This window comes from Protopterus annectens, chromosome 13.part0, assembly GCF_019279795.1.
Source record: "Protopterus annectens isolate FY-2018-M chromosome 13.part0, PAN1.0, whole genome shotgun sequence".
In the NCBI taxonomy this organism is placed as follows: Eukaryota; Metazoa; Chordata; order Ceratodontiformes; family Protopteridae; genus Protopterus; species Protopterus annectens.
Window position 1 is genome coordinate 222,528,218 of NC_056747.1, and position 22,360 is coordinate 222,550,577.

The 22,360-nt window shown below is 42.1% G+C and overlaps 1 protein-coding gene across 1 annotated transcript in view; it reads right to left on the reverse strand.

Annotated features, from left to right (window-relative positions):
- TLE5 (TLE family member 5, transcriptional modulator) overlaps positions 1-22,360 on the reverse strand; it is a 489,246-nt gene that overhangs the window by 166,528 nt on the left and 300,358 nt on the right. Inside the window, exon 4 of the mRNA XM_044054792.1 lies at positions 17,790-17,852. Within this exon, the coding sequence (XP_043910727.1) occupies positions 17,790-17,852 (63 nt within the window). The remainder of the gene's footprint in view (positions 1-17,789; positions 17,853-22,360) is intronic.

A 22,360-nucleotide genomic window follows, 5' to 3' on the forward strand; every position in this document is an offset into this window, starting at 1 on the left:
CCCCATGGCTGATAATTGTACATTAGCCTTAGTGAGAACAACTGTGATCATACCATAGATAATTTGAGGGGGTCATGTAAGGGATGCAGCATTTAGGAACTCCCTCTATCCATTAGTGGCATGAGGGGAAATCCTGGAGTACATTTTCTATTACCCATCCTTAGATCCATGTTGCATTTGAATATGGATGGATGAGCTTTGCTTTATTTTTATGGATAGTCTGTTCCGGAACAGTGGTAGCCTCTGTGATATATATCCATCTCTCCACAACATTCAGTTTAGATACCTGGACTGAGTATTTCTGATGCCATTTGACTTGCTGATGTTCAGTAGGGTCCATCTGTATTATGTCGGAGGATGCTTTGTATGCCAGACATGTCACCTCTAAGCACTGTGTAGGATACTGAGTATAGTAATAAATCTTTGAGATGGCCCATGCAAGACCTATTGTTTAGGACTTGTATCCTTTTAGTAAGGTATCTCTGAAGGTATTCCAATTGTTGCATGGGGCTGGACAGATGCACACCAAAGTGGGCATTATACAAAATGACTGACATAATGAGAGCTTTGTAAAGGGGGACAACATCTCTAGATCTAGTCACAATCAATTTGTTTATAAGCTGTGCAATATAGAAAGGCTTTCTTATGGCACTGGGCACATGTTGGTCAAAAGTTAGTCAAAAGTTAGGTCACTGTACACACAAGCTCCCAAATGCCAAACAATTGGATCAGTTCTCAGAGGGCAGTGTCATGATTTTGACACCAGTTATTATTTGGGGAAAACCTTCCTGCATGATGGTTAAGTCATTTGGGGATTCAATAACTTCTCCTAGCTTGCAGTCATCTCAAACTTAGCTGGCCAAAGCTCTTTGGTATTTCCTTTTACTTTTCAGATGTATATGCCAAACAGAAAAAGTCTCAGCACCGAACCCTGGGGGACTCCATAGGTGACAGGTCTCTCTCCCTGTTTTGATCTCCTGCACCCTGTGAGCAAGTTGCCAATCCAGCTAGTGATTCAAGTGTTTGCTCCAACATTATTCATCTTTTGTACTACACCTGAGTAGGGAATTGTGTCAAAAGGCTTAGCCAGGTCAAGGTAATGTGGTGTGAACTGTTTTAACTTCATCCATGGCTTTAGTAACAAGAGTAAAGCTTAAAATTTGCCCATGATTTTGAGCCTTTCACACTTTCCTCTGGGCTGTTTTCAAAACACATTTTAGGGCCATGCATACATGTATGCATTCCTTGATTCACATTCCTGATTGTATTAAATTATATTCCTTCTATAAAACAACACAGTTGTTAGACTTAAGTTAGAGTGCATTTTAAATGTATTGTTTAAACATTTTTCCAGTAGGCAATGAAACAAAAATGCATTAATCACTAATGACAAAACTGCCCTATTCAAAACATTTCCATCATAAAGGTCTACTTCCACACAAAAGTGCATTTTAAATTTATTGTCTGAAAATTTTTCCAGTAGTCAATGAAGCAAAATGCATGCACTAGTAATGACAAAACTGCCCTATTCAGAACATTTCCATGATAACAGTCTACTTCCACACACAACTGCATTTTAAATTTATTGTTTGAACATTTTTCCAGGAGGCAATGAAGCAAAATGCATGCACCAATAATGACAACACTGCCCTATTCAGAACACTTCCATGATAACAGTCTACTTCTACACACAATACATAAATACAGAATCACAGTAGTGTAAGCCATAGGCATGTTGCACAGCTTCTTGAACTTATTTTCATTTGGGGGGTGGGGGTTGGTCAAAAGGCCAAAAACCAAGGACACATTTTAAGCATAGGTTCATAGGTAGGTACCTAGGCTATCTGCCCGAGGGCATATATAAGCCTAGCCAGAGTGTGTCGGCTTTCGCCACCCCATTGATTAATTAACTGAGCCTCTGTCAAGCAAAGCCAATGAAGTGATCCCAGGGGTGTATTTTCTGTTACCCATCCACTAGTCAAGGCTTCTCTTGAAGAGTGTTAGTGAGGGGCTCTGCCTAATGCAGTTAGGAATTTTGTTCCAAAGCATGGGGAGTCTCTGTGACAGGAATCTATCCCTCCAGCATGTTCTATTTATTGTTGTGGTGAGGTTTAGCTCACTAGAGTGCGTGGCTCGCAGTGACTTGGATTTCTTTAGGTGGAGCATGTCCATCAATTCTGAGTTGGACATGGCTTTGTAAGTCAGGCAGAGATCACCTCTGAGTAAGCGATATGCCACTGAGTACAGCCGGAGTTTTTTCAGTCGTGCTGCATAGGACATATGTTTGAGGCCAGTAATCCTCTTGGTGAGGTGCTTTTGCGGTCTTTCCAGCTGTTGGAAGTGTCTTGTGAGGTACATCCCAAATAGGGCATTGTACTCCATGATGGGTCTGATGAGTGACGAGTAGAGGGGCACTATAACCTCTTTATTTCTAGATGCGAACCCCTTAGTAATTAGATGGGCCACAAAGAAGGAATTCCTAACTACTTTGGCAATACGATTATCAAAGGAGAGAATACTATCTACCTGGGTCCGCAGATCTCTTATTACCTCTTCTGTATTAAGGGGGCTGCCGCCTATGTGGTAATTTGTGGGTGTTTTGTTTTTCCCAAACGGGATGACTATGCATTTTTTGGCATTTAGCTTGAGGCCATGACTTTGACACCAAGTGTCTGTCAAAGTAAGGCCTTTTTGAAGGATGTCCGTGTCAGCCAGAGAGTCAATTATGGCTCCCAGTTTGCAGTCATCGGCAAACTTGGTTAGCCATAGTCCTCCTGTATTTGCCTGTACTTCTGAGAAATATATGCCGAACAGTAGGGGTCCCTGAACCGAGCCTTGCGGGACACCACTTGTGACTGGTTTAAAGTCAGACCTGGAGCCCGCTATTCTTACCGCGTGAGTTCTGTCTGTAAGCCAGCTGGCAACCCATCTTGTGACATAAGGGTTCAGGCTGGTGAGTTTTTCTATAATACCTGAGTGAGGAATGGTGTCAAACGCCTTGGCGAGATCAAGGTAGGCTGTGTGAACCACCTTTAACTCGTCTATGGCCTTGGTGACTGTCTCAAAGAAGTCAACCAGGTTTAGTAGGCATGTTCTGCCCTTAACAAAGCCGAAACTGGGTCGGGTCAAGTGTTTGGAGGTTCCCAATGTCTTTGTTAATGAGTTCCATGATGATGCGCTCCATAGCCTTGCAGACCAGGCTAGTCAGGCTTATGGGGCGACAGTTACCAGTGTCAGTTGTGGCCCCTCCTTTGTGGAGTGGAATAACTATTGCTGTGCGTCATTCTATGGGCACGTAGCCTGTGGAGAGTCTGAGGTTGAATAGCGTGTTTAGGTGGTGGTGGGGGGGGGGGTTAGTTCGTTCTGTAGTTCGTGCAAGACGCAGCCTGGGACACCATCTGGCCCCACTGATGCTGTGCTTTTGACTTTTAAAAGGGCTGTTTTCACCTGTGCTTCTGTGATTTCCAGGACACTACACTTTTAAGGTATTGTTGTGGGCCCTTTTGAAGATGAGAGGGAGGTGAAGTTTGCACTGAATCTATCTGCCAGGATGTTGGCAATATCAGTAGGTTCAGTATATTTTGTGCTATTTTGCGCTAGCTCAGAGCATATCTGCGAGTTGCCACTTAAATTCTTGACATAGCTAAAGAAGGCTTTGTGGTTATCTTTTGAATCTCCTTCGCTATATTTCTTTCGAAGTTAGCCTTGGATGATTTTATGAGGGACCTTAGTTTCTTACTCATACTGATCAGGGATGTGTCTTTCCTTCTTGGGATTTGCTTTTTTTCTGAACTAGTTTCCTCCTTCTGTTGTATAACCTGTTTATGGCAGGGGTCCACCAGACTGGTTTCCTTCTCTTAGGGGAGTGAGTCTTGGTTTTTCTAGAGATGGCACGATCCAAGGTTAGGTGCTCATAGAGTGCAACTGTAAAGGATTCTGCATCTTGGGCAGTGTTATCCTTTAGCGTGGGGGCTGTGAAACTTACCGCCTCTGCCTTAAGTAACGTGAAGTTTGCTTTAGAAAAGTTTTTCACTGTGGTTTCCTTGGTTGGGGGTGGTGTTGGGGTGTGGACATCCAGGGTGATTAGTTTATGGTCTAATCTAACCAGTGACAGGATGACCTCCAGTATGGGACACCTGTCGCCCATGTTGGTGATGACCAGGTCCAACATGTTGTGGCCTCTGGTAGGGGAGTTTACCAGCTGATCCAGGGCATTTGAGTTGATAAATTCCAGGAATCGCTGAGCCTGGGAGTTTTTACTCAAGTGGTTTTCCCAGTTAATGGTAGGGTAATTGAAATCACCCAATATCAGGGTGTTCGGTAGGACCTTCATGTTTTCCAGTGTCTCCAGAAAGGCGGAGTGGTGGTCCTGGGTCATGGAGGGTGATCTGTAGCAGGCCACAATTTGCATTGCAGATATGCCCGATGTTAGTTGCACATGGATGATCTCAGAGGTATCATGCTGCGCCACTAACCTGGAGGTGTGAGTATCCTTGATGAATATGGATACCCCCCTCTTTTTGTGTTTCGGTCTGTGTTCTGTGGCCGAAATGTGTGGTATGAGTTGTAGCCCAGCAGTGCTGGAGTGCTCTCTGGAGCCTTGAACCAGGTTTCAGTTACTGCACAGATGTGTATGTTCTCCATACTTAGGAGTGCTTCGAGCACATGTATTTTGAGATTTTAAACTCCTGGCGTTGAGTAGCATAACCCTCATTTTTTTACTTGTGCTGTTTATGGTGGTGGGTTTGAATTTTGAGCCTTGCCTAAAAAAGGCACTATGGGGGCAGCAAGAGCCTTGGCCAGTAGTCGAAAGCCAAGGGGTGACAGGTGCAAGCCGTCTCTTGCGCAGCAACACGGCTTGTCGAGCATGTCATCCCAGGCTGACAGACACTGGATCCCCTTTGAATAACACCAGAAGCTTAGCCAATTATTGAAATTGATATTTTTTTCTTTATACTGAGGTATCATTCTTGGTGAGGGCAGGATGCTACTCAGGGTCAGGGTCATACCTGCCTGGGCTACATGATCAGAGAGCTCTTCCATGTCTCTTTTCATGTAGTCCAGGGAGGTATGTCTCAGGTCATTCACACCAACATGAACAATGACAGAGTCATATTTGTACTTGTTCTGGAGTGACCTGAGTGCTTGTGTTATGTCGCGGATTCTGGCTCCTGATAGGCAGCTAACAGTAACCTTCTCCTTGTCCAGCCTAGTGAGTGGGGCGTCAGTGTGCCTGACTATTGAGTCACCTATTACTAGTGTGTTAGGTATGTTATTTTGCCTTAAGGGCTGTGATTGTGCGGCACACTGATTTTGTGTTTTATGTGTTGTCTGGTTTGTGATGGGAGGTGCAGGTTTTGTGAGTGTCTGCTACATTGCTTGTATAATTTTGGAAAGTTGCTTGCATAAAATGTTGCGTTACCACCAAGCATTTCACTGCCAAGTCTTGAACCCAGAACCCTGTGTACTACAGTCAGAGCAACATACCAATAAGCTAAACCAGCAGTTTCTTGAAAGACAGGAAGACAAACTTAAATGGCTGTCATATCATTTAGTGAATTCAGTTTTCACTTTGCACCATAGCTCTCAACGTCTTAGCACAACAATACAGAACAAAGCCAATAATGGGGGATACAGCCCCAAAATATGGACACATTTCAAATACTGATTTTATAACCTTAGAAAATTGCTAGAATAAAAGGTTTTGTTTTACCACTGAGGCATAAATTCACAAGTGATGCTGGCTAGGGAGTTTAGGCTCTTTTTACCTGTACCCAAGGTATAGAGTTTGAACCTGAGTACCTCTAGCCACCGGATGTATTCTTTTGAACACACACACACAGAAAGACACACACACACACACACACACACACACACACACACACACACACACACACACACACACACACACACACACACACACACACACACGTATTGGTGGATATATTTCACTTGCAGAGATACAGGTAGTCCAAGACAATGTGTCACATAATCACAAATCAGTCAAATACTTGTTAGGGATCCAAAAAGAATGGGTGGATTAGCCAGTGGCTCACCGTCTCAAAGACAACACTCATTCCAGAGAAACCATCTCCCAAAATTCAAGACCATGGACTTGACTGACATTTATCTATCATTCAATCAATGAAGGATCTAACGCACATTCACAGTGGAAAAATGTGCATCAGTTGATCTAAAGTCAACATTTTCATATTACACCCTGGGTTTACTACTTCATTTTGAAAAATGGGCTTTTATGCATTGAAATGGAAAAAAAAAAAAGAAAGAAAGGAAAACATTTCACCTGGAGGTGCTGCACTCATAAGTATGCATATTTTTGTACCATTAAGGTACTACCAGAATGGGTTATAATTAATCTAACCTTCTATGCACAAGTACATGTTTAACTACACTGTGTACTTAATGATTTACAGAGTTAAACTGAATTTATTCTGTGTGAACAATTCTTCCTCAGTAATCAGGAGGCTGAAACAATTAGTGCAATACACTGCTAGCTATCACATTTTACTAGTTATCACCACATTTTACAATGTTTTATGCCTAAAATACATGTTTGCCTTATAGCTACCTGGCAAAGGGGATTTCCAATTGAGAGGCAGAGGGTGTATGACACTGATTACAATATGAAAAGAATAGACGCAACTCCTCCACCAGGAGAATATCAGTGGTGTTAAATAAATGTGTTGTGGCAGCCCACATAATAAGCTACCTACACAAATGTATCAAGAGCACCTACAGTATACTGCTGTCCTAATACAAACTCAGGAGTGGTCATACTACAGACATTTCTGTGCACATTTCTGTGGTAATATCAATAACAGCAATAGTGAGCAATATTCCACTGTTGCAAACAGGAAGACAATGCTGTATCCTCTGGATGAGAAATTATACAGCTCTAAACATCTTCTACAAGATCTTTTTTTCTATGTTTGTACAGTAATCCATTTGAAATGTTGAGACCTGCTACAGCAAGACCCAAAAGTATGGAGACTGAATGGCTGAAAAAGAGGACTTGCATATACTAAGTCAGACATGGCCATTTCTCAGGATATTACCTACTCTCTGAGGTATAATGATCTCAGAGCTGGTATCTACAGCTTTGGGGGGTACCTGCACCCATGCAAAAAAAAAAAGAAGATTAAAGGAGATCGATGTTCGAGATGTGCTCTTCTGAGTTTTCATTTTTTGTTGGTCTGCTGGTACTCGACACACACACACACACACACACCTTACTCGCTCTGTAAATAGTACGTCTCCCAGTAAATCCCAACTGCCAGTCCAGACTCCGTCCTCCGATTTTCACCTAGGCAGCTTCCAAAATTAAATCCAAAGCAGCTAAATCCATTCCTGCTCTCATTCAAAGCCAGCAGCAGCTAAATCCGTTCCCGCTCGTATTCAAAACCAGCCAGCAGTAGCTAAATAAAACACTTAGCATTAATCCGTTCCCACTCGCATTCAAAACCAGCAAGAAACCCAGATATACGTGCGCCGAGCTGATGTCATCGCGCACGCGATGATGTCAGCTGCTAAAGCTCAAAAATAAAGAACGGGACAGATGTGAGGTGATCTGCAAAAGTGGGGGACTCCCCTCCCCCCTAGCTCTATGGTTCCGGCCCATGTTCATATGTTGAGCTTCTGCTCTTTAACCAGTAGTTGATTCATGTATGTAATTTAAGTTGATAATGCCTTGGTACATACATTCTTTTGAAGTACTCATTAATTCAATGAATGCTTACTAAGTGATGTTTTTAAATTGTGCTTAGCAGTGTAGTGGTGTATTCTGATATTTGCTGTATGTGGTGTATTACTGTGGATAACTATTAGTAAACCTCCTGCTAAACTGATTTTGACCTTACATTCATAAACTTTATTATCGCTATACTCTTAGAACAGCCCATCTTCTTTTGCTTTATCTCAACATGTTCCTTCCTCCATCTCTATGAATAACCGAAGTATTTACATTATTGCCTCCAAATAACATTTCAAGATAGCAGAGTTTTTTCTTTACTTTCAAAGCTTGTGGATATTACATCATTCCCTTTACCTTATATAGCAGCAGCTCTGCAACAAAGCACACTTCTGTGAAAGTTTGCACCAACTGTTAGTGTGCAATGAAGGCACGTTTAACATGAAGAGTCTTGATGTATAATAAATTCAAATAGTCAAATATGTGCCAGCCCTGTGCTAGAAAGTGGCTGTGACATTCCTCCCCCAAAGGAAAAGTCCTTGCACTTCCAGGCCCATTTACCAAACTGGCCATTTTCCTGTCACTTGACCATTAGATTACACTGTGTAAGCCAGTTAACTTTGTACCTGTAGTTTCTTCTTGCATGTATTTAGTAAATATAAGTATGCTTGTTCTACTTTGTGCCTCTTTGCAAACTGTTGAGCAACAGCCATAAACAGATTGCTCTCTCTAATACATGGCCTAAGGGTGGGAAGCCCGCCACACTCACCTTTCCTTTGCTCCCATACACTACTCCGAATTCCCATCCTTTCTACCTTACTCTACCATTACACTGCCCACATACACGTATCACTCATAACAACCACTCCCTATAACTTCCCAGACAACTTTACTATCGTCAAAGGAACACTCCTGTTTCAATTATCCTCTTCCCAACTTCCATCTTATATCTAGCATCATTCCCAGCTGCTCCTCCCATACTTCTTTGCACTATATATCTTCCCCTACTAAGACCCCTCCGCAACTATACCTCTAGTTAATTCCTGAGAAAAAACTACATTCCTTTCATCCCTGCAATGTTCTCTCCTATACTACAATCAGACTAATATTTACCTCATCTCTTCCTCTACAGTATCTCTCAGCCTTCCCATTATCTCTCTATACTGCTTATACCCTCTACCCATAATCTCTGCATTCATTTACAATTAAATATTACTGTTCTGTCACTACCTTTCCTTACCATACCTATTCTACATTAACAAAATATTCACCATATAAAGTTATCCTCATCCATATCAGTATTTCCCCATAACTACCCTTCAATCCCTACACCTGCATATCAATTTCTATAAACTACCTACCAATCCTGCCTATCAGCTTACTCTACTTTACTCCTATTAACTTCTACTTCCTATAACCGAATCCCTACATATTTCTCCTAACACACTATCACCTATCCATACACTCTCCTAAAAGTACAGTTTTGTACCTACCATAAATGTAGATGTTCGAGTGCTAATACAGCTGCAGTAATCACAGATGGGTTTTCAGCCGTCAGGCGGTCCCTCGGTCGGCCGAATTCCAAAGTCTTGGTCCGGCGTCGGTTGTCGTTGCTTACTCTTCTGACGTCAGGAAGGCCAGAGTATATAAGACACAGCCGATGCCATGTTCTTCAGTCTTTCTTGCCCCAGATGTCAGGTGCCCCCAAAAGGAAGGCAATACATAAATAAGGCTTATCCACATATGCAAGCAATGCAAAGTAATGCAAAATCAGTGTAAGCAAGCAAATAAAACATAGCAGGATAACCCAGTCAGGAAGTATGAAGAGGTTGTTAGGCCCCATGCCCTTACCAAGTGGGGAAGGAGGGAGGGAAACCTGTACTGCAGCTGTATTAGCACTCGAACATCTACATTTATGGTAGGTACAAAACTGTACTATGTTCATCGTGCATACAGCTGCAGTAATCACAGATGGGTAGAGTCCCAAAGCTATGCATAGGGTGGTAGGTACTATGAGGAACTGGGTTGAGCCAGAATGCCCTGCAAAACAGCAGTGGCAAAGCCTGCTCTTGTTCTGGAATATAGGGGCAGGTGGTAGTGTTTTGTGAAGGTATGTACAGAACTCCAAGTGGCTGCCTCCAAAATATCCTTAGTAGGCACACCTCTGAGGAAGGCTGTAGAGGTGGCTGTGGCCCTGGTGGAGTGAGATCTGATACCAGTAGGGACAGATTTTCCATGATAGGAGTAACAAAAACGTATGCAGTGACCAGTCCACTTGGAAATGGTCTGTTTGGTAACTGGTTTCCCTTGAGCCCCTACGGCATAGGACACAAAAAGTTGTTCTGATTTCCTGAAGGACTTTGTTCTGTCCAAGTAGTAACGTAGCTGCTATGGATGTCTAAAGAGTGAAGCAGCCTTTCCCTTGTTTTGAGGGTTGGGATAAAAAGTAGGTAGGTGTATGGCTTGGTTTAAGGCTACCCTGGATACCACTTTTGGCATAAAAGATGGGTTAGTACGAAGGGAAACCCTATCCTGATGGAAGATGAGGAAGGGCTGCACCGCCATGAGGGCCTGTAGTTCAGAAACCCTACGAGCTGAAGTGATGGCCAGAAGGAAAGCTGTTTTCCAGGACAAATATTGCAGATCTGTTGAGGCAGCAGGTTCAAAAGGAGGCAATGTTAATTTTTCTAGTATGTAATTAAGGTCCCAGGCTGGTATTGGTTGCTTCCTTGGAGGTCTTATATTCTTAGCCCCTCTGAGGAACTGTCGCAAGAGTGGGTGAGAAAATAAGGGAGGATCCGTGTTAAATTCTGCAGAAATGGCTGAGGCATGTATTTTAATGGAAGAAAATGAAAGTCCACTGTTCGGCAGTTCAGCTAGGTACTGTAAAACCTGAGGCAAGTTCAATTTTCTAGGGTCCTGTCCTTTTTTCTCATTCCAACAGCAAAACCGCTTCCATTTTGCGGAGTAAGCTTTTCTAGTAGATGGTCTTCTCGCCTCCAAAATGACATCCTGCACCTCCTTGGAGAGTAGGGTCTGTTGTGGTGTTAAGGAATTTTCCATGCAGCGAGGTTGAGTGTTTTCAGCTGACTGTGAAGGGTTTTGTAGCCGTTCTGAGTCAGCAGAAGGGGTATTAGAGGCAGGGACCAGGGAGGAGTATGCGTTAGGCTCCTCAGGAGTGGATACCAGTGTTGCCTTGGCCAATCTGGAGCAATCAGTATCATCCTCGGTTTGTCTGTTCTTGCTTTCAAAAGCACCTTGGACAGAAGAGGCAGAGGTGGGAATGCATAAACTGTCCATGCTGTCCAACTGAAAGAAAGGCGTCCACTTTCCAGGCCTTTGGATGGAAGGTCCTTGAACAAAACTTTTTCAATTGATGGTTCCTGTGGGAGGCAAAAAGATCTATGTCTGGCCTCCCCCACGCTTCGATTATTTCCGTAAACACCTTTGGATGTAACTTCCATTCGTGTGGATCTGTCATATTCCTGCTCAGAGTGTCTGCCAGTGTGTTTTCCAGTTCTGGCAAGTACTGTGCTTGAAGTTCGATCTGTATTTCCAGAGCCAAGTTCCAAAGAGTCATGGCTAGTCTGCACAAGGGGTATGAATGTGTTCCTCCTTGTTTGTTTATGTACCACATAACTGTGGTGTTGTCTGTTCTTATCAGTAATTGACCTGGAAGCAGGAAGACCTTGAAAGCTGTAATTGCATTTATTACTGCTAGCATTTCTTTTTGATTGATGTGAAGGTGCTTTTCCTTGTGGGACCATCTGCCCTGAATGCACCTGTCCTTCATGTGCGCCCCCCCAGGCGTAATCTGAGGCGTCTGTGGTTATGACTTGTTTTGCTTGAGGCTTGCAGAATGGAAGGCCTGTGTTTACTTGACATGCTTGGGCCCACCATAGAAATTCCTTTTGTAAACATGGAATTATTGGTATAATTGCTTCCAAACTGTGACTGTGTTGAGACCATAGATTTTTTAGGTACCATTGAAGTTTCCTCATATGCAACTTTGCACATGGGATTAGCAGAATGCAAGATGCCATGAATCCCAGAGCCTGCAGGATTTTCCTTGCAGTAAGCCTGGTACTTTTTGCTAGTGTTTTGAAGTACTGAGATAATTGCCCTTGTTTTTCTGGCGTAAGATATGCCACCTAGGTGTTTGTGTCCAAGCTGGCACCCAGGAAGGTTATTTTCTGAGATGGTGTTAGCCTTGATTTCTCCTTGTTGATGGTGTATCCCAGAGAAAGCAGTAACCGTGTCACATAAGCCAAATGTTCCAGTAGTATGTGTTTGCTGTCCGCTTGGATCAGGCAGTCGTCCAGATAAGGGTAAATTTGTATCCCTTGAAGTCTGCAAAAGGCAATCACTGATGCCAGGCACTTTGTGAATACTCTGGGCGCAGTAGATAAGCCAAAGGGCAATGCAGAGAATTGATAGTGGATTGAACCTGCAAGAAATCTGAGGTATCTTCTGCAGCTTTGTCTGATTGTAATTCAGGAGCTGGCCGACCGGCACTTGCGAACTGCTTCTGCTTCGGGCACCGCGCGGCAAAAAAGACTGAAGAACATGGCGTCGGCTGTGTCTTATATACTCTGGCCTTCCTGACGTCAGAAGAGTGGCCGAGAACAACCGACGCCGGACCAAGACTTTGGAATTCGGCCGACCGAGGGACCGCCTGACGGCTGAAAACCCATCTGTGATTACTGCAGCTGTATGCACGATGAACATCCTCAAATATGCCACTACCTCTTCTATCACTAGCATTTCTCACTATACTCTCACACTCAGCCTGCTATCACAAGTCTCTCCCCCAACTGTTACTTACCTACACATGCCACACAATACTTAAACCAGAATACCACAACACATTTCTCTAATAACTTCTCCAGGCTACTCTATATTAATTACATTAGCATCCTGAAATATAAGAAAATAGCACATGCTCTACCGCTATCCAAAATAGTCTATAAATTCAAGCCTGAATAAAACTGGCTCTTGAATAGCCACATTGCTAACTGGGAGAGAGATACACATCCAAATCATGGACCCCATCAAACCAGCCCCTGCATATCTTGAAACAGCAACAGGCTACCACCCCAACCACCTACAACTTAAAATACTACACAGTAACCTAAGAAGTCTGTATAACAAAAACACAGAATTTCATGGCTGTATAGCCTACTACTTCCCTGATCTCTTCTTTGTCACAAAAACCTGGTTAAAGCCTATTACCAAAGATACAGATATACTCCCACCAGATTACAATATACTCAGACTGCAAAGACCAACAAAAAAGCAGGTGGAGTTGCTATTTCCTACAGAAATGTTTTGGACCTTTCTCCACTTACCATGATTTATCTATTTTCAGCAACACTGAACTTCTCATCTCACCTCTCAAACTAAATACTCAAAAATCCCTAGTCATCAGAGGTCCATACATACCACATCATAACAACATTCCCATCCTAAAAAATATCCTCTCCTGGATCACAGCCAACGTAAGACTGGAAACCATCTTGCTGGGGGCATTCACATAAACTTGCAAGAGATATCCCTAGAAATCCCCAAAAATTCAATTCAGCTATACATTTTTCTCAATTGATGAAGGCTCCAACTGGAATTAAAAAGGCCACATATAAATAATCCACCTAGATTGGATTCTAACATCCAGTCCAAATAATGTTGCCACAAGCAGCATCCCACCAGGCAGCCTAAGTGACCACCAGCTAAGCTACATAAACAGACATTGCAAACAGCCCCACAAAGATAATCACTCTTAAGAGTCAGAAACCTCAGTAACTTCAAGAAAGAAACTTTTACTTCCAGCCTGCTCCAGATCAATGGACTACACTTAAAACCCTTCCCCTTGATGAAGCCATAGTTACATATATTACAATATTAAATAACCTGGCAGAGCAAATACCACTAATAACCAAAACAGTTAAAAAACAACGACAAAGAAACTCGTGCAACTTACAGATAAAGCCTTGAAGACATGGCTACAAACCAAGTCTCAAGCATCCCTGCAAGAATATAGGCAGTTAGGGAACCACAGCAAGTAATGTATAAAACAGGACATAAAAGCTTATTATAGCAACGCCAAAAATTCATCATCAATACAAAAAAAATTGGAAATCCATAAATACATTGCTCAATCCTGGAAAATCAACCCAACCCAGCCCAGCCCATCACCAACTAACACTTCACAGTTTAACTCAAATTTTATAAATACAGCAGTTTCCCTCCTACAAAACAAAACAACAAATCTAGCCACCCCACCTCAGTCACTGAAGTCACAGCAGCCCTTCACACTCACTCCAATGCCAACATCTACAGTTTAAAAAATACCCATGCACCCTTATGACAATTACCACTGCCCCTGACCAACTTTTATCTGAATACTTCAAGCTGCCTTTCATACCCTGTCTCGATTCTAATAAACTGCTGTATCCAAGAAAACTATGTTCCCACCTAATGGAAAAATTCGATAGAATATCCCTCCATAAAAGCAGCTCATCACCAAAGCCAAACAGGCTACCATAGCAGAATATGCTGACAACTCCACTCTAATATGTGCTAAGACACCATGTATACACCAACTATTCATCCAAAAATCTATCCTCCACAGAAGCATAGCTCAACTACTCACCTCCTCCTGAATTAAAAAAATAAATAATGGTACTTGCATATTATAGCAACTGCGTTATTGCCAAATACACTTGCATTTTATTCACGTATGGACTATGCACAAATCACACTGTAAAAACTAGAAAAAAGTAGACAGAAATATTCAAAAGTTGTAGTAAAACAGATAACTAGCCTTGAATTTAGCGCCCTTACTGGAGTAGTGATTTCACATAAGCTTCATCAGATCTATCATTTTATGTTAAAAAGGGGGGGGGGTCTGGGAAATGGCGGTTTTCAATGTTTTAATATTTGCATTATTACTTTGCAAATGCTACTGGGTCTTCAAAGTAAAGAAAAGCAGATCACTGGTTCCTAAGGCTTGTTCATTTTAATTGTTTTTAAAATTAAGATTAATGTGGGGCTGAGTGTAGGCATTCTTGATTACCGGTGTACTGGATTCTGGGAGTGGGGGAACCACATGGCCTGTTTCTACTGATTGAAGTGATCACATTTGGTGGAGTGCAGTTTGGTCTTCATATGGTTGCTTTTGGACTGTAGTAAATTGTGCCCTGGGCAACATCGGATGACATGGGAAGATATCAACAATGAGTTGTTTGGAAAGTGGTTGTGAAAACAATAAGTACCTAAATAATAAACTATACTTGTTCACCCCCAACTCTCTCTCTTCTCCCAAAAAAACATCTTTAATATACTGTCATTCAACAAGACCAATACAGAACTGGTATCCCAAACCAATCTACGAGATGTGATTATAGACAATCACCTGAAATCTGATCTCCACCCCCTGCAAGCCATAAATGTATTTATTTAGTTTATTTAACATTTGTTTATTGGGAAAGTCTGACTTGGAACGAAGCCAACTTTCAGCGGAGGCCCGCGGAGAAACGCTCTAGATGTATGTCTTTGTAATGTGGGAGGAAACCAGAGCACCCGGTGGAAACCCACACGAAAGCAGGGAGGACATGCAGACTCCACACAGAAGGCACTCCAGCTGGGAATCGAACCGGAGAACCTCTTGCTGTGAGGTGACAACGCTATCACTGCACCACTGTGCCACCATAAAGAAGCATCTAAAGCTAGACTGCCTCTGTAGAGTAAAACACTACCTTACTGACTCTGCTAGAAAAAACATAGCCACTTCTTTTCAATTCCTCACCATATTATATGCCTGTCCTAGCCTAACCTCTCTCTCTGTCAAGCTAGAACAATGCAACAATAAAATGCTATAATAAAGCAGCTAAATTCACACCTAGACATCAATACAGATCACATCACTGCCTGTCTTTAAAATAATTAAATTGGCTGAAACAAAATAATTTGCTATTGTATTTACAATTACAACTTTCGAATTACTGCACAACAAATTCCCATCGCTTCACGTCATCATTCAACCTTACACTACTAAGAGACCTCTACTCCACTGACAAATCATTACTCTCTATAACTAAACCCAACAGCAATGCAGAATGCCCCCTGTATTCACAAAACATTACTAGCAGTTGTAACACCGTCCCACTACACTTAAGTCTGCAACATGAAAGACTTCAAATGCTGACTGAAGCAACACAAGAAAGATAAACGGCTCTGCACCTGCAACACCCCTGGTTAAACTGGTATTAATATAGTTGTATGACTTTGTGTCACAATTCTCTGCTGCACAAAACTTTACTATTATCATAACTATACCCTCCTCTATTATCTCATCTCCTTTGTTTTCCTTGCATCTCCCCCCCCACACTTATTTTCTTTGGGCTGCCCTAACTATCTTATCTTTCTACATCTGAGACTTTGAACAAGCCTTTACAGCAATAAGTATTTTATGTAAAACCTGAAATCTATGCATACTGATGATGTTGCACTGCACATAATTCCCCGTATTTAAAAATGTAAATCATATGTAACTTATTTTTAATAGAAACTGTCCATGATGTCTGTATAATGGAGCTTTTCTCCCCAAATGCTGTGTAAACTGTGTCAAGCTTTCATAGTAAACAAATGCCAAAACAATGGCAATATAAATATTTATTCATGTACTAGGTTCCCCATTCTCATGTTGGCTAACCCCGATGTATTCCAGTCAAACACATGACAGTTCAGATATTGCTTTATAAAAAGGGAGAGATTATGACTACAAAACCTTTACGGAAGGCGACAACACAAAATAAGGTAGCAATAAAAAAATGATGTGCAAGGCCTAGAATGCTTGTATGCTTCACTGTGCTCATGCTAGTAATGTTATGCTGTGTGCAGTCTTGCCTCAATGCTTTCTTAATGAGCAGATATCACAGATTTACTGATGTGCTTTTCACTGCTAATCTTTTAATGTCTTACTCTTTCAAAGCTTCTCCTTAGGATTACATTGTGAAGACAACTTGCCCAGAAGGCCTCCAGTTTACAAAAAAAGTAAACCAAACTGATAGATCTAGTGTACAAATTTGCAACAAAAGATGACATATGCTACTATTAACCTCTCACACTACCATTAAAATACTACAATGTATGGATTTGGTTAAAGGTTTGCAGTTTATTGATACTGCAGCAATCAATACTTTATGGACCAAAATACAATATTGGCCTGACAGCAGTGTTTTCAGAAAGCTACCCTATCTGACTCACATTATGACTTATCAGTCCTAAAAAATATACTGACATTTTTCGAACTGGTGGTCAAGTGTAACTTTATATATATTTTTTCATCAATATTCTAGATTTTTGTACATATACCCACATACGTAACTACTGCTCTAGACTACAAACAATATGTGGATCGAATAAAAGCCCCTACAAAGACAAAGCAATTTATGAGTACACTGTACAATGGAAAGGGTTAAAAATGAAAGGAAGAAAATTCAGATAAAGCAAAGCATCTGTCTCAACTCAACATAAATAATGACTGAACACACTGTCTCTATGTCCTGCTGTGCATTCTCCACAGATATTGATGTTTGGTGTCGACAGTGGTAGGATGAAGTTGCTCATTTTCATTTGCAAGTGTGGTCTTACTATGCAGAGTAAGTGCTGGAGGTAAACCACTGCACTCTGATGCCCACCTGCCCCCAACAAAGTCTTTTTCCATTTTGGCCTCAAAAGTACACATACCAACTCATGTATTATATACATATATAAAATTTAAGTAGTACAAACAGACTTCCACTTGGTCCCAAACTCAGCGTACCAACTGATACTGATTTTCTAGCCTCTGATCACTGTAAGACTGGGCATCAGGTACTGTGGCCAACCTTCCTCGGAAATCAGGTCTGTAAACTGAAACCTCTGCATCCTTCACCAGACAAAACTCCGGTAAATCTACTTAGTTCCCCACAACCAAATCAAAAGTACAATACGACAGTTAAAAGTTTGATGTGACAGTCATAAAAGCCAGTGTCACTCAAGCTAGCCACCTCAGATCAATATAGCTTCACAAGCATATTACCTCTTGAGACAGATAGGGCAGAACTTGTGCACAGATTCCATTCAATCTCTTCACTATTTCAGCCTATAAATGGAAAAAAATAGAAGAAGTTAAAACACAGTGGAAAAACAGAACATACATGGTCACTTCCCCAAAACAATCTCTTACAAATAAGACACCACATGCTTAAGTCACCTCACTTTCTTCTGTGCAGATGCACATTATATATATATATATATATATATATATATATATGTATACATACAAACACACACATACATACATGTATTAATGGGTCTACTTTGTTTCGCTGAAACTCGTTTCACTGATTTTAATTTCACTCCGGCACTTCGCTGAAAACTCAAATAACTGAAAACACATTTCATCCAACTGCAGTTAGTATATATGGCACTGTGCAGAGTATTGTAAGGGAAGTAAAAGTTATATGCCCTTTTCCCCACTGTAGTGCAATCCTGGAGTTAGTATATATAGTTAGGGGGTGTGTGTGGGGGGCTTAGAGCCCCCAACTTAGTTTGAGTACATATTGTCTTCTGGAGAGAGTTAGTCATTGGTGTTTTAACTATGCATGTTTATTGTTTAAAATGTATTGTTTTGAAGTTTTTGGTAAAATACAATATAAAAGAAACAATGTGAGGGGTGGGGCTATGCCGAAGAGAAGAGCGTCTTGAAATGTATGCAAAGCTAATAGGACTGCACTCATCTCTGGGACATTGATATGTAACTTAGTCTTTTTTTTTGGGGGGGGGGGGGGACCACATGCCTTACATCATTCTTCTCAAGAAATACCCCCCACCCCAGTTGAGAAGCGTCTGTGGTCACTGTGGCCATTGGGTTTGGGAGAACAAAGGGTCTGTCCAGATGAAGATCATCAGATTGTTTCCACCAGTGGATGAGTGTTTGCAAACTGGGGTTAGCTTGACTGTAAAGATAGGGGGTGATACACAATGGACTACTGTACAGCCGGAGTCCACTGGAGAACCCACATAAAGAAACGTGCCAAAGGAAGTAGCACTATGGCTGCTGCCATGGAACCTAGTGCTTGAAGTACTAACATTGGCGGAGGAGATTGATGGGCAAGAAGAAATTGAATCTTGGATCTGATAGCTGAAATACAACAAGACGGTAGCCATGTTACTTGGTGGTGTCACATCTAGAACTGAGCCAATGAACTCCAGCCTCTGGATTGGTGTTAGGTTTGATTTGGCATGATTTATTATTATACCCAACGATTTACAAATCTGGAGCAAACAGTCCCTGGCCTGCAGATGCTGGAATGCGGCAGTGAGGAGTCTGTCATTTAGATATAGAAACACCTGGAATCCTTTCAGTCTCAAATGAGCTGCCACTACTGTCACGCATTTGGTAAACACACTGGGGGCTGTGATGAGTCCAAAGGCCAGGGCTCTGAATTGGGAAAGACTGGCTCCCAGCTGAAAGTGCAAATGTCTTCTGGATCGTATGTCTATTTTAATATGATAGCATGCATCCTGAAGATCTATAGAGCACATCCGATCATCCTTGTAAAGAAAGGGTAGGATGAACTGAACCGTGAATGTTCGGAACTTTGTTTTTTTTTATGTAGTGATTCAAATACCTTAGATCCAAAAATGGGTCTGAGGCCCCCTGTTTTCTTTGGATCCAAAAGAATTGTGAATAAGTTCCAAATCCTATTTGGTCTGGCGGGACCTTTTGGATTTTGGATGACTCTCTTGTCTAATAGCTTTTGGATTTCTTGTGCTGCTGCCTTCTTTTGACTAGGTGGAATGTCGGGAAGTTTCTTCCTTTTACAAGATAGAAGGAAAAACGGTACGGAATAACCCCTTGGTTATTATTCTTAGCACCCATGTGTCTTGTGTTATACTTGTCCAGGCATTTGGGTGCAAAGACAAAGACAATTGACCCCTGACTGCCTACAAAGCTGAACAGTCAGGCAGCACTTCAGGAGCACTGAAAGGGCCAGTCTGAAAAAGAATCCCTGAAGCTCTGGTTCTGAGACCTCCTCTGCCTCTACGGTGACGTCTAACATTAAAATTTCCTCCTCTGCCTCTGGAGGAATTAACCATGAGCGAATCTTGGAAAGGTCCTAGAGATTTTCAGAACTACATCATCTTACCTCCTCTCCGATTCCTAGAAAATGTTCACCTGAGGCATAGAAAACTTGATTCCCACAGCAGACAGTCTCTTTCCATTTTGCTCTGTGTGGGTAAGCGCATCTTTTACTGATAGCCCAAACAAGGTAGTGTCAACCAATGGGGCATTATAAAGGACATCTTAAAAGTCTCTGCCACACTGCATAGCCACATCCAGGCATTTATCCTTATGGCAATGCCAGAACCGACTGCTTGTGAGGTACCTTCCAGCTGTGAGAGACATCAACCTCATTAAAGTGTTTGATATGGATAAAACAGTGGCCAGTTTAGATGTTCTTTTGAGTCCTCAGCAGACATGAACTCTGAGCATTTGAAAGCTCTTTGGTCAAATCTCTCCGAAGTCTAGTAAAGTGTGCCAGGTAGTTTAGTGCCTCAGGGCAAAGGATGCCAAGGCAAAGACTCGCCTTCCAAATCTGTTCAATGCTCTAGACTCCCTGTTTGGCAGATGGACAAAGAGCTCTGTTCCGCTATCTCTTTTTTGGTGGTTGTTGCTGCCACCACCATAGCATCAACTGAGACTCTTTTGCTCCAGTGGGGCCTGTCTGATGGCAGGGCTAAAAATTTGTCAGGTCTTTTGGGAATGGGTTTGACGGTATCTGGTTCCTTTCAAACCCGGCAGGAAACCAAAATAAATAGTTCATCTGTCGGAGGGAACCAAAGACGTAGATGGGCCACATGCAAAAGCCTCCAAAAATACTGATTCCTTTGGTGAGGGGTTTTGGGAAGACCACCTATCTTTTTGTTTTAGGATCTCTAAAATATCTCAAAAGGAGACATCATATGACCTGGGGGACCAATTTCCATCAAAATTGTTATCCTCCATGACAGACTCCATGGGGGAGTCAGTGTGTCTCCTTTTGCACGTTCTTTTCCAATGCAGCTCCTTTGTGGGGTGTTCAGGTGAGGTGTTGAAAGACAGGGAAAGTTCCTCCACTGGACCTGGTTGAAGACTTATTGGAACGGCTATCCCTGGGGAATAGGCCTGATCGCCTCAGAGCTTGGAGCTGATGAAAGAAAAAGGGGTAGGATCCGAAATATGAAGTGGTGGTTCTCTTTGGAGAGAAAAAGTGTTTTCCACCACCTAGAAAGCCGACAGACCCAGACAGGGTTTGACCTGCCTTCGCGCAGACAAACCTCCTGAAAAAAGTAGGTCTAGACCACTGTAAGATCCATCAATCGGGGGTAGAACCAGATCCGAACTGTCCAGGGTAGAAGCTCCAAGGGGAAGGGACAGATCTGACAAAACTGGAGCTGAACCTATTCCCTCAGATCTGACACCAACACTTTGGATCCAAGACCCATTCTGATCCATGGGTATCTGAGCAGAACTACTCAAAGAAATAGAGTGAAAGAAGAAACCTTCCTCGGATCAGACTCCAGACCTCTCAAGGATTTCAGATCTTGGGACTTCGAAACCATTGGACGGAACACAGGAGATAAGATGATTTTTGATAAAATCACATCGGGACGGAGCTGATTAACAGCACCATATGGATCTGAGCTCTGAGAAATTTTTGCATCATTCTATCCACATTTGCTTCCGACAAGCTTCTGGAGGACCTGTAGGAAGTAGTGGATGGGGGCCTTGAATACTTCCTTGGCGTCTAAAGCAATTGAGAAGGCAGGGTGTGCAAAACTGACTTCATGGTAAATTCTGGAGTGGCACTCCTTTAAGAAGTACCCAGCTTCATATCCGAGGACCTAGGATCTGGGGGGGGGGGGGCTGAAGGACTTATGGTAATAACAGAAGGAGCTGATGCATTAGGATCCGATGGCTTCTGATCCAACTGTAGAGTCTTCGGATCCAAAATGTTTCTAGTTTTCAAAGAAGGCTCCAATGAAGACTTGGGAGACTTCAGAGGGGTGCACTTCCTGTAGTTGTGTGGGGGGGGGGGGGGTTGAGCCCCTGAAGAAGTGCATTTCGTAAAGCCTGTTGGTTTGTCCGACATATCAGTATGAGACAAAGCAAAAAAAAAACCAGCAAAAATAAATTACAAGTAAAGCCTTTTTTCACTTAAAAGAGGCAAAGGAAGAAAGGAAGAAAAAAATGGGTTTGATTACCAATGATGGTAAGCTAAAGAAACACCCTGTAGTAAAAAGGGTAATCAGAAATACGAACAAGGGTAAACAAGAATTACTATAACAATAGTAGGAAAAAGAGTTGGAAAATTCAAATTACCAGCGAGAAACTAAGAAGAAAGACAATAAATACTAATTAAAGAGAAATTTACAGTTACATAACACAGTATCTCTACTAAACTTGAGAGTGGAACTGGAGTCTGTTTGCAATGGTGGCAAATGAGATCTGAGGCAATGGGGATGGAATGGGGCATTATGGGTAGAGGGAGGAGCTCGAAAGCTGGATCTGAAGTCTGGAATATGTAGTGGAATCAAATCCAGGAGTCGGATCAGAGCCCATAT